The sequence below is a fragment of the Rhinolophus hipposideros genome (genome assembly GCF_964194185.1).
Source record: "Rhinolophus hipposideros genome assembly, chromosome: 10".
NCBI lineage: Eukaryota > Metazoa > Chordata > Mammalia > Chiroptera > Rhinolophidae > Rhinolophus > Rhinolophus hipposideros.
The window spans coordinates 57,916,458-57,930,003 of NC_138056.1; the positions used below are offsets into that span (position 1 = coordinate 57,916,458).

Genomic DNA, 13,546 nt, shown 5'->3' on the forward strand with positions numbered 1-13,546 from the left:
ACTTGTAGTCTTGCACCAGCTGTGGCCCACCTTTCTCCTTTAATTGGGGAGGCTGGGTATAAGCCCCGGAAGTACTTGTAGCCTGAGCGGCGTGCTGTTTAGGAAGAAATGTCAGAGGTCGCGGGGGCAGAAGGCGTTCCTGCCCCTGGCATAGTCGCTATGTAGTGGCGAGGCTTGCCTTCTCCGAAACATTTTGGAAGGTTCTCGGCTCTACTAGCGTAGTAGCCCAAGGACTTCCAGTTGCGGTCTTCAGGTCCCTGCCTGCTGAGCGGAACCGCCGCCGCCATGTTTGGCTGCTTGGTGGCGGGAAGGCTGGTGAGGATGGGGCCGGGTGGTATCGGGAAGGGGGCAGGACACCGGGGGCAAAGCTCCGGGAGGAGGAGGGTGCGGTTTGAGGGATGCGGGGAGACCGTCCTCTGCTTTCCGGCTGAGAGTGTGGGGATGGAGAGTGCGACGCTGGGTGTTGGTTCTCCTCTGCCCCCATCCATCCGAGTAGAGTCACAGCATTGGCGGCCGTGCATTGGGTGTGCACGGTATACGAGGCGGTGCGCGCCTTTTGTCCATTTCCCGTCATTTTAGTCTACTGTCTGGCGCATATTTGGCGCCGCAAACTTGGGCATCGCACCACTTGTGAGGTTAATATTTCATCCTTTTTTGCACTCGAGAAACCGAAGCTCCATGGGCATTACAAGTACTTGCCTAAACTCAATACTTTAAATATACAATCATCAAGACAGTGTGGTATTGGCAAAATAATAGATCAATGGATCAGTGAAACAGACGTAAATTTGGCATTTACATCTGCCCGTTTCTCGCAGATTAAATGCGTCTCTGCTGGGTGCTTTTTGGAAGGGCCCTAGTAAAACCATGCTGAACGTCATTGTAAGTTGGGTGATAGTAACGTCTGAAACTTCAGTGTGACCACGTGTGAGATGACCCTTGCAGGCGGTGAACAGCGAGTTCCCTCATGGGTTAGCAGCGATGATAACCTTCCTTGCGGATCGTTAGAATTAAACGAGATCAGCACCTGGAGTGGTTCGGGAACAATCTGGAAGGTGAATTTTGCTTGTCTCCTTAGAAACCACCTAGAAGTCCAGTTCAGATCTGACCTCTTTCACTTGGAGTTCTTTTTCCTACGTTTTCCTCCCTGCTTGGTTAAGTGCAGAAACCCCTTTGCTGAGTGTTACATTTTTCATAAGTTTTGGACAACGTATTCTGTACACAGTTCTAAGGAATAAATTGGAGACACTGGCCACACATAACTTTTATTGTCTGTGTCCTGAAGGACTGGAAGCCTCTTTGGGTGATAGTGATGATTGCTAACACCGGTGAGATAACTTCGGATTGCCCCTGCTCTTGATAGGAAAAATCAAAGGGCCAGCCTGGGATGAGTGTGGGAGTCGGATTAATAAGTGTCATTAATGAGTGACATTTAAAATGTGTTTTTTCTTAAAGAATAAAAATGCCTTATGGAATCCATGTATCTCTCATACTGTCAGCTAATTTGGAAGAAATTTTAGTTTATTAACTATATATTATATATATTATATAACATATATAATATGTTATATATATATTATATATATATATATATATAACTATATATTTATTAACAATAGCTGTCTATTTACCTAACACCTAGTCTCAGTAATGGATATCCAGGAGAGGTTCCTTCCAAACAAGATTTTTTGGGGGGGATATTGGACTCTTTAATTCTGGAGTATTGGAACACATTAATCAAAATGAAGGGCAAATAAACCCAGCAACACCTCAAAACTTAACTACATTATTTTTTTTATTTTTTATTTTTTTTAAGATTTTATTGGGGAACAGTGTGTACTTCCAGGACTTTTTTTTTCCAAGTCAAGTTGTTGTCCTTTCAATCTTAGTTGTGGAGGGTGCCATTCAGCTTCAAGTTGTTGTCCTTTCAGTCTTAGTTGTGGAGGATGTAGCTCAGTTCCAGGTCCAGTTGCCTTGCTAGTTGCAGGGGGCACAGCCCATCATTCCTTGTGGGACTTGAGGAATTGAACTGGCAACCTTGTGGTTGAGAGCCCACTGGCCCATGTTGGAATCGAACCAGCAGCCTTCGGAGTTAGGAGCATGGAGCTCTAACAGCCTGAGCCACCAGGCCGGCCCCAACTACATTATTCTTTTACTAATAAAATCCACTTATCTAAAGTTATGAACTCAATTTTCATTCCTTGAAATTTTTTTCTTAAAAGAAATACTTTTAAAGTCAAGAATTAGTGTCATAATACGTGCTTATACAGAGTTGACATTTAATAGTTACTTTTCCAGATGATTAAGACTTAAATATACTGTGATTTTAGATGCCTTTTAAAATTATATGCATGCCAAAACCTGGTGAAATTGAATGTAATACCAGTACAGGTAATTTGGTTTATTTATGTTCTTCCTTTGTTTCTCTATATTTAAACCAGAGGGTTTTTAATTGGGTTGGAAAATCTCAGAAAATGGAATCAGAGCTTGACTTTAAGAACACTCATCTTTTAATGTGTCTTAGGAACACATTTAGAGCAATTGATACTTTATCACTAATACATAGATGCAGTTACATAGCAGTATATTTTTCTTAAGTGTCATTGTAGTAGTAGATAGGATATTATAGAGGAAAAAAGTAAGCATTTTAGTTATAATCAGCAAATAATTACAAAAGGAAAAGAAGTCGCATTCTGGGTCATGAGATTGACTAGAGTCTTCATAAATACTGATAGTTATACAGATTTGGTGGTTTGGTGAATAGAGAAGCAATAGCAATTAAAAAAACCAAAAAAACTTGTAGAAGGTAAACTCTTAGTGGCCTGTTGACCTGAGTGCACTCAGAATTGATGCTTCTTTTAGCTACCGTGTTTCCCTGAAAGTAAGACCTAGCCAGACCATCAGCTCTAATGCATCTTTTGGAGCACAAATTAATATAAGACCTGGTATTACACATTATATTATGCCAGGTCTTATATTAAAATAAGACTGGAGTCTTATATAAGATCGGGGTCTTATATTAAAATAAGACCTGGTCTTATATTAATTTGTGCTTCAAAAGACGCATTAGAGCTGATGGTCTGACTAGGTCTTATTTTCAGGGAAACACGGTAATGGATGTGGTATAGCAATTATCAGTAATTTTCTAAAAGTGAAAAGGAGTGGTCTGTAAAAGATTCCTCAAACTTTAAAATAAGACAAGATCTATTGTATAACTTGTTCAGTTCTAGAACAGAAAATTAGATTACCAAATGAGTTAAAAGGACACTTGTAAAATTCCCACTTAGCATATTCATGGTAGAATTTTTACATTTTATATGTAGTCTGTTCTCATGATTTGCGGTAGTTATGTTCTATAGTTGCTGTGAACACTCAATTGGTAAATACTGAATCATTAGGGGAAAGATAGGGTTAGGTTTTTGCAATTGTCTGATCACATTTTTTAAATCAATCTTTTTTTATGTGTGTTTCATTTTAAAGACACCTATTTAATATATATTGTTGATTGTTAACCCTGAACTCAGCCAATAGCACTATAACTCATGTCTGAAATGAAACTTACATATAACACCTATTTTCTCAGTTAGGCACATAACAGCCTTCTTGGTCTTAGGAACACTAGCCAGCCAGTATTTTAGCTTGGCCATTTTAAACAGATCACCAACAAAAAGCACAAAAATGCAAACATGGGACTCAGTAGACTGTGAAAAGGACTCTTGTTTTCAGTATGAGAGCTGAAACAAGGCATAGTGTAGCTTTGTTCTACCTCAGCTGGGAACATGTGCATCAGGCATCTCAAATGTTTTGCTGCTTTGCAAGTGCAATGAATAATGATTTGGGGGTTACAAATATATTTTAGTGAGTAGGCCAATTAGCAAATATGGAATCAGCAAATAGTGAGGACCCCCACACCCACTCCACTTCAGGCTGTTGTTTCTCAGTCTCCTTGTGTAGGACACAGCTCCCTGGCCCATGCTGGTATTATGAGCCTTGTGCTCCCCCTAGCTGAGGCAGTCATCGCCAGTTGTCACCTGCTGGCCACTCATGCTGGCTGCTGGCCACTCACCGTGGCTCAAGGCAGCATACAGCATCCTGTGCCGATCTCCGGCTGCTCACAGCAGCCCAGCTCCAGGGAGAGCCGTTATTTCATAATCTCAGCTGTAGAGGACGCAGCTCACTGGCCCATGTGGGAATTGAACCGGTGACCTCGGCGATAGGAGCATGGTGTTCCAACCACCTGAGCCACCAGGCTGGCCCGATTACCTGTTTTAATTAGCTGAGGTTCTTTATGTTCAAAGTAGAAGATCGATCTTTGGTGGTGTGGTGTTTTGACCAACCTTTAATTTTTATAACATTATGAAGCTGTAGTGGTTTACTTATGTAAGTAAAATCCTTTCAGGGAACTTCTGAAATTATTAGTTTCAGTTGTACAACATAGGGATTAGACATTTCTATAACGTATGAAGTGATCATCCCAGTAAGTCTAGTACGCATCTGACACCATACAATATTATTGACTATATACCCTTTGCTATCCTCTAAATCTCATTTTTATAGGATTCACTGTTAATATTAGCATTCTGTCTGGTATATTTGGTAATTCCATAATTAGAGTATCAGATCAACCCAGCGTTATACTTGGTATATGACTATATGACTATATGGGTATAACAGCTTATACCAATACTGTAAAGGCTATGAAAACTCATCAAACTACTGAACTAAGACCAGTTTCTTATTTTCTAGGTACAAACAGTTGCACAGCAAGTGGCAGAAGATAAATTTGTTTTTGACATACCTGATTATGAAAATATCAACCATGTGGTCGTTTTTATGCTGGGAACAATTCCATTTCCTGAGGGAATGGGAGGATCTGTCTACTTTTCCTACCCTGATTCAAATGGATTGCCAGTATGGCAACTCCTAGGATTTGTCACAAATGGGAAACCAAGTGCCATCTTCAAAATTTCAGGTCTTAAATCTGGTAAGAATAATATATTAAAATGGTTTCATAATTAAACTGTTTTCTAACATAACATAATGTAGAATATGGCTTTTTTTAACTTTTCATTGTATTTTGTTGGTTGCTAAAGTAATATGTAATATTTTTTAAAAAGATTAGATGACACTAAAACATTTAAAAAATAGTAAGTAAAGATCTCTTTAGCTCCTCACACTCCCATCCTCTACCCCTGGAGAGAACTACTCTCTGTTCTCTGTATGGTATATACCTTCGTAAAGGAATGTTTCTGATTTAGTGAGTATTTTAATAAATAATGAGAGGAATCTTCTCATAATATCTAATATGCACATCTATGTTCAAATAAACAGATAAACCAAGTAGACTTGTATAGGAAATAAAATGAGAGTCCTTTTTTCTGTGCAGATTTTTGAACTTTAGATTTGATTACCCCTTCAGTGTTCTTCCATTGGTTGTGTTGATATTGCAGCTGTTAAACCTTACAGGGACATAATTCTTCTTTGATGCTTTGGGTTATTTTGTGAAGAAATGTGAGAATGCAAGTAGGTACTATTTACTCCCATTGAATCTCTGGTTCCCTTGAAAAGCTAGATAAAGAAAGACAAAAATTCTTAGAATATAAATATACATTCTCCTAGAGATTGTTTATAGAGTCCAAGGAAAAATTATATTTAGGCAACATATTTATATATTTAACAAACATTGGGGTATCTACTATGGATATTTAAAGGTAATTAAGTTCTTGCCTGAGATAGTTCATATTCTTATAGAGTAAGATGGTTCTGTAGACCAGCCGTTAGGGTGTAAAGTAACAGTGGATGTTTGTATAAAGTGCTGAGATAGCGTAGGAAAAGGAGCAATTAACTCTTAAGTATGTTGGGAAAGGTTTCCTCATTTATCAGGCCTATGAGAGGCATTAAGAAATAACCTCAGATCACTTTTTCTCTTCTCTGCGGCTGTGCCTGGAAATACTAAATAGAAATCTATAAGTAGGAAAAAAATAGACAATTCAGTACATTCTAGTGAAAATTACTGGACATTAACTATAAAGAGAAAGTAATAAAGGAACCAGTGAAAGAAGACAAGTCGTTTATAACTGAACAGCAATTCGTCAGTCTAGCAGATATATCAAGAGCATGAAAAGAGGTGAAAAACCAATAGGTTAATATCCTCAGAGTGCCAAAGAAAAAAAAATAACTCTGAAAATGGTCATTTTGAAGTGAAGGAGAAATAAACGTATTTTCAGATGGAGATAGAGAGTTTACTACTCATAGACCATTACTGAAAGAATTTCTAAAGGTATTGTATTTACAGGAGGAAATTGAAGCCAGAATGTAGAGGAAGGTGCAAGACACAAAGTTAGCAAAGAAGTTGGTAAACATGTAGACAAATCTCGACAACTTGATTTTATAAAACAACATAATGAATGCACAAGAATTAAATACTGTGCTAGAAAACAATGCATATGACACGAAGGGTAGTGATCTGAGTTCAAGCTTTCTGAGGTCCTATTGTTTAGAAAGAGTAATAATAGATTGTACTTGCAAGTAGTTCTGTTAAAATTTTAAGGAAAACTAAAAAAGGTGAGAGGAAGCATAGTATGTTAAAAACAAAAGATGATGGAAATAATTTCAGCTATATTAATTATCAAAATAAATGTAAACAGACTAAACTTAACAGAGAAAACATAGAGACTGCAGAATGGGATTTTTGTTTTTTAAGGCAGCAAACAATCATATTGCTGTTTATGAGTAATGGGTCTAAAATACTGTAACCCAAAGAACCAAAAAGAAAACAAACAAACAAAAAAACTGTCATAGGTATATTAATATTAAGAAAACTTGGACTAAGGCAAAAGCATTATCAAGGATTAAGGGATTTATTTACTAGGAATGAGATAATTTACTAAGAAGACTTAAATATATCTAGGAAAAGGTAAATGTCATGAATTTGTGTGTATATATAACAACTTCAAATACATAAAGAAAAAATACAATGACAAATGAACAGCTTTAATATTAATATTTTAATACACCTCTTGATAATTAACAAATCAAGTAAATTAAATATTAGTAAAGATGGAAGACTTGAATAAAAGAGTTAGCAAGCTTGAACTAATGGACATTTATAAAACCCTGCAACTAATAATTAGATCATACACATTTTTAAGTATACAGAACATTTATGAAATGTCACCACATACCAAATCACAAAGCAAACTGCAGCAAATGGCAGACAATATACAGCTCACAATGCGTTATATTTACATGTCAAAAGATAAGGCATTGTCATGTTAGAAATTAAAAAATATTTTAAAATCGTGAGTCGTAGAAGAAATAATCATGGACATTAAACTTCTATAGAAACCAAAACAAAGTAAAACACGTATCAAACTTTTTGAAATCAGGTAAGGTAGTACTAAAGAGATTAATTCATAGACTTAAATGCATATATGTGAAAAGAGAGATTGAAATGAGTGAGCTAAGTATTTAACATAAGTAACCCAAAGAATGTAAAAGAAAATGATAATTCTAAGAATAGAAATTAATGATAGAAAGCAAAGAAACGACAGACTTAATGAAATAAAAATCTGATTCTTTGAAAAGACTAATAAAATAATGAACCACTGAAAAGATGTACTGAGGAAAAAGTCACAAATAATGTTACTAAAACTGTAAAAATGGAGACATAATCATAAATATAGTAGAGGTTCAGTACTGTTTATGAGGAATTTTATGCCAATACATTTGAGAATGACAAAGGAACGTGAAATTGGCTATTTTTTAGAAAAATATATGAAACAAACTGACTCGAAATTAAAATCGTGAATAGATATAATATCAACAAATTAAAATCAGTAATTAAAAATACACCTCTATTCCACATGCAATTGTCAGGCCTAGTTGGTTTTACAAAGTTCAACTAAACCTTTATGAAGCAAATTGTTCTTATCTTTTATAAACTGTCAGAAAATAGAAAAGAGGCAAAGTTCACCAGTTTATGTTTTGAAGCTGGTATAACCTTCATATCAAAAAGGACAAGACCAATATAAGAGAGGAAATTTAGCCTAGGCCACTTTATTTTGGATTTTTACATCTATGTATATAAAAAAGTTACGAAGTGAATTCAACAAGGTATCCTAGTTTTAAAAACTTTTCATTATAGAAAAATCAATCATATAGAAAAAAAAGCAGACCTAATGGGATATTGAACTCCTCTCTGCTCATAACCCAGCTTCAAAAATGGCCTACTCATGGATGTTATTTAATTTATATTTCCACTCGTATTATTTGAAGCAGATTCCAGAGTCACAACATGTAATGTGTCAATATGTTAGTATGTGTCTATAAAACGCAAGGTCTTTTTTAAAAAAACAACTGTAATAACTGTCATCACACCTAAAACCAAACCTTAATTTTTAATATCAAATTATCTAATCAGTGTTCTGATTTCCAAAGGTCTCAGAAGTTTTATGTTTATATATTTTAAAGTTTTTACATACTTTTCAATCAGCATCTGTGTAAGGTCCTTAACATTGCAATTGGTTGATAGCTTTCTCAAGTATTATTTATAAAAATAAAAAACTTAATATATTCTCTGTTCTCTATTTTCAGTAAATTAGTTGGAGTTAGAGGTTTGATCAGATTTCATTCGAATTCATTTTTTAAATTTTTTGGAAGGATTATTATAAGTAGTGGTGTGTTCTTTGATAAGGAAGTACATAAATGACAACCATTTATATGCAATGCCTAGATCTGTTAATTAAGAGTAGGTTCAACATGATAATCTAATTCTATCATTTATTAGCTGTAAAGAGACACTTGCGTATCTACTATTTGGTTACCCAGGGGTAGAGTCATTAAGGAAAGGCAGGACAAATACTTGACTCTTTCTCTTAGTATACCAGTGTTCAAAAAAATGAGTTGATCCCTAACAACCTTCAGAAGTAATCAGTCTTCTTTTTAAAGAAACATAAAATCATGGATATATACGTGTGTGTATTTATTTATATTGATGTATTCTAACCACTGGTATACTATCAGGATCCACTAGACCTAATTAAAATTTTTCAATTTCTTTTTTAGGCAGATATTGATATTTCATAATTTTTATCCTTAAGAAATTTTCCAAAGAACAGAGAAATTAACTTTTTTTGGCTATTAGCAATTTTAATAGCTTTATTGAGTTATAATTGACATACAATAAACTGCACATATTTAAAGTGTACTGTTTGAAATGTTTGATGTACGTATATACCTGTAAAACCATCACCACAATCAAGATAATGAATATATCTCTCACCCCTAAAATGCTTCCTAGTGCTCCTTTGTAATCTCCTCTCCTATCTTCTCCCCAGCCTTAGGCAACTACTGATCTACTTTCTGTCACTATAAAAATACTTTGAATTTCCTAGCATTTTATGTAAATGAAATCATAACAGTATGTATTCTTTTTCGCCTTCTTTCAGTATGGTTTTTAGTCATTCATGTTGTAGTGTGTTATCAGTAATTTGTTCCTTTCTATTGATGGGCAGTTTTCCATTGTTTGGATATACCACAATTTGTTTATCCATTTACCTGTTGATGGACATTTAGATTATTTCCAATTTTGATTCATTCAATAAAGCTGCTAGGAACATTTGTCTTCAAGTCTTTGTATGGACATATTCTTTCATTTCTCTTAGGAAATGCACTCTCAAAGAGTGCAGTGGTTGAATCATGTGGTACTTGTATGTTTAACTTTTTAAGAAACTGCCGAAGTAATTTGCAACGTGGTTGTTCCATTTTACATTTCAACCAGCAATGTATGAAAGTTCTGATTCCTCCCGTCCTTGCCAGTACTTGGTATGGTCAGTTTTAGGCATTCTAATTGTTGTGAAGTAGTACCCCATTGTGTTTTAAATTTGCGTTTTCCTAGTGACTAATGATATTGAGTATTTTTTCCATGTGCTTATTTGCTATCTCCATATCTTCCTTGGTGAGATATCTGTTCAAATCTTTTCCCTGCTTTTTTAATTGGGTTGTTTTCTTATTACTGAGTTTTGAAAATTCTGTATATATTCTTGATACATTATAAAATATGTGATTTGAAAAATTTTTTTTTTTTTTAGTCTTTGGCTTGTCTTTTAAACAAATGTGTTTCGTAGAGCAGAAGTTTTTTGTTTTGATGAAGTCCAATTTTTCAATTTGTTTTTTTCTGGATTGTGCTTTTGGTGTGTTTAGGAAATTTGCCTAATACAGAGTCACACAGGTTTTCTCCTACAAGTTTTTTAGTTTTAAATTTTATATTTATATCTGGGATGTGATTTGAATTAATTTTTATATTTAGTGCAAAGTATGGATTAGACTTCAATTTTTTTTTTTTTTTTGCAAATGGATATCAAACTGTTCCAATACCATTTGTTGAAAAGATGAAATAATGACAAATTTTTCTGCATCCGGCATCAAGCATATTCACTTAATTCTTGGGAGCTCTAAAACTGCTCCATTTTAAAGTAAAATATAAACATACAAATGAATATTTATGTGAGTATTTATGTACTGATTTAAAAAGGAAAGAAAGAAGTGGAAATGGACATTACAGTTTTTTAAACAATAAATCACTGGTTGGAAACATGCGAGAAGATTAGATAGATACGGGTAAATACAGTAGTAATAAGCCAGACAGGAAAAGGAGCAACTAATTTAAGGGACCAGAGAGATAATATTTTTGGTTTTGGTTTGAGAAGCCTATGGAACATGATAGCAGTGCCTTAAAAATAGTGGTAGGTGGTTTGTATAGTAATAGGGCTGGTAGTCAGCTGTTAACCTTTTGCATAGTGGGAAAGTATAGGCTATTTTGTACCCAGATCCTCTGCATTAATTAAGATTAATATTGGCCATGAATCAGTAGACCAGGACTCTGGTTGTTTTCCAAGATATACCAATTAATTGTCAGTTTCAGTGTCCCCACCTTACCGTTTCTTCCTTTGCCCCGGCTTTGGCAGCATTTTGAGTTGGGAAGGGGGTACAATGTCTCTTTTTGTTTCTATCATCACTATATTCCCTGCAGCAGATGCTTTAGGGAATAACGAAAAATGCTTTCTCCTGTCCTTTTTGCATTGCCTTTGGCTGTCTTTTTCCTTTTCTCTTGTGACACCCAAAATGTTGGGATCTGGAGGGGGGGTGTGGGGTACATTCTGAAATCTTAAGAAGATTCATCCAATCTGGAGAAATTTTGATTCAGCAATCAAAAATGAGTCAGTCTGATTGGTCTAACTAAAGCTTTAATAGTAATACTCAGTGAGGTGTGTTTTCTATTGTGGAGTTAGATAAAATAATCCAAAACCTAATCGCAGAGTAATACTTGATCTAGTACGGGATAATGGATTTATTTCCATTATGGTAATGACTAGTTTTTTTCTTTTCCTGTCTTTTCTCATAAATTTCTCATTTCCATTATTACATGGTGATTAATAGTTTTATTGATGAAAACAAAACAATGTCAGGGTAGTATTTGTAATGGGGAAATCACAACGCTTTATTAAAGAAAAATAAAGCAGCTTAAAATATTTAGAGACTTAGTCGATATCAACATTAAATGAATGATAAAATGTTAAAAGGTTTCTGGTGATTTTTTTCGTATTATGTTTTGGGAAAGCACTTTTTGGATGTTTAAATTACTAGAATTCTTAATTTATATATAAAAGATTGGACTTGTTATTCATACTAGGGTATGGTATATTATTAAAAATACAAGAATAGGTGGGTTTGTAATAGATTTATACTTATGAACCTTTGAGGTGCCCTTTATAAATTTTTATATTGAGCAAACCTAGCTAACTGGCACATCAAGGTGGTAGAGAGACTTATTGAAATAACTTTAGGCAGTTGTGATTGAACTGAGAATTTAAATAACAAATCCAGCAGAATTTTATGGGAGTAAGGAGGGTAGAAGATTAGGTCACGTGAAACTGACTTCATGTTAAGAAACTTTGGCAGTGTTTGCCTCTTCCATAAAGTGGAAGAGGCATTTAATGAAAAACAGTAAAAATTATGAAATACTGGCGGTTCTATATAAAGAGCTTCTTTGCTTTACAGGAAGGTGTATGCAAACTCAAATTAGCACATAAACAGCAATATTAACAAAACTAAAATTTGTATGGTACGGAGCTTCAAAAAGTGGATTACTATAGGTACCATAGGTCTTTTGCCTTACCATGATTTTTAAGTTGTTTTATTTACATTGTGAAAGCTTGGGATATACATTAGAAATTACTTTAGACATTTCCATTAAAAAATTACAGAAAAAAGTACCTGCCTGTGTAGTTAAAACTTTGTTGTATATTTTATTCCTCAAGTAATTATTGAATGTCTACTTCATTCTTAGCACATACTTTTCAAATTGATGACTGCTCTCAGTTAGAATATTGTATAAGTGTGTGAAGGTTAAAATCACTCCAAGACAGTGTTAAAAGGAAACAGATTAGTGAGCTGAGATAATTGAAAAATACTCTGGAAGATTATACTGGAGCATGAATTTGAAGTATGAATAGATTTGAATGGGATGGGAATTGCATTTAGAGAAGATCAAAGTTATAAAGTAATATGCACTGCACCTTAAGTGGCAATGAGGAGGAGACTTGAGGGTGGCATGATAGGCTCCCATTTGGGAGGTATGGGCAGGGGTAAGTTAAAGGTAAAATGGAGTTATGTGATGGTCATACAGTGTGGGGTTTAATTTTTTTTCTGGTAAGCAAGTGTTTGAGCAAGAATGTGATATTATTAAAAATGATGTTTTAGGAAAATCATTGGGATGGCTTGGAGAATCTTGTTGAGATTAGAGCCAGAGAAGTCAGTTAGGAAGATTTTATAATTGAAGGATGAAGGAAAGGGTAACATTGAATATTTGCTTGTGCGATACACTGTGCTAGGCTTTCATGTGTATTAACCTATTTAATCTTGAACAACATTTACAGATGGGTATTATCAGCCTCTGGTTTTTAAGAGGCTGGATATCAGAGAAATTTAATATTTTGCTCAGAAAAGAACGTCTGGTAACCTTCAGGCAGTATGGATATATGTACCTCTTTCAAACAGTTTTATATTGCTTGGTAATAACCATAATTTATTTAATAAATTGATGGAAATTTGGGTTGTTTCCATATTTTTATTGTTTTACCAGCAATGCTGCAATAAACATTCTTACACGTATCTTTGTACATATTTTCTAGCACTGTATTTCTGTAGAAGAAATTCCTAGAAGTGGAACTGAATTCCTGGATTAAAATGACCTTTAAAACAAATGTATAGGAACCCTGGAGAAAGGGTACTGAATGTGGATAATGGATCATGATTGTCATGGCAGTTTTTAGAGAGTCATAATAAAGGTACAGTGTACTTGGTACTACATAAAAAACTAATACAGCATATTCTTGCCAAGTGTAATAAGAGAGTAAGCCATGGAATATTAGAGTGGAAGGCCCTAAAATAGTTTAATCTAGTCCATAATTTTACTATTGAGACTCTTGAGATCGAGAAAGTTTTAGAGCAGGGATTAGATACTCATTTTTGGTTCAGTATTCTA

The 13,546-nt window shown here is 34.6% G+C and overlaps 1 protein-coding gene across 2 annotated transcripts in view; it reads left to right on the plus strand.

Moving 5' to 3' along the window:
* Window positions 1-67: 67 nt before the first annotated feature.
* Window positions 68-13,546, plus strand: part of HIKESHI (heat shock protein nuclear import factor hikeshi) — a 39,718-nt gene continuing 26,239 nt past the window's right edge. The window contains exons 1-2 of one of the 2 annotated variants that reach the window (XM_081064962.1): window positions 68-315; window positions 4,747-4,984. In XM_081064962.1, the coding sequence (XP_080921088.1) occupies window positions 286-315; window positions 4,747-4,984 (268 nt within the window). In that variant the 5' untranslated portion in view covers window positions 68-285. Of the gene's footprint in view, window positions 316-818; window positions 1,056-4,746; window positions 4,985-13,546 lie in introns of those variants that run through there. The other variant, XM_081064961.1, reaches the window with a different exon arrangement.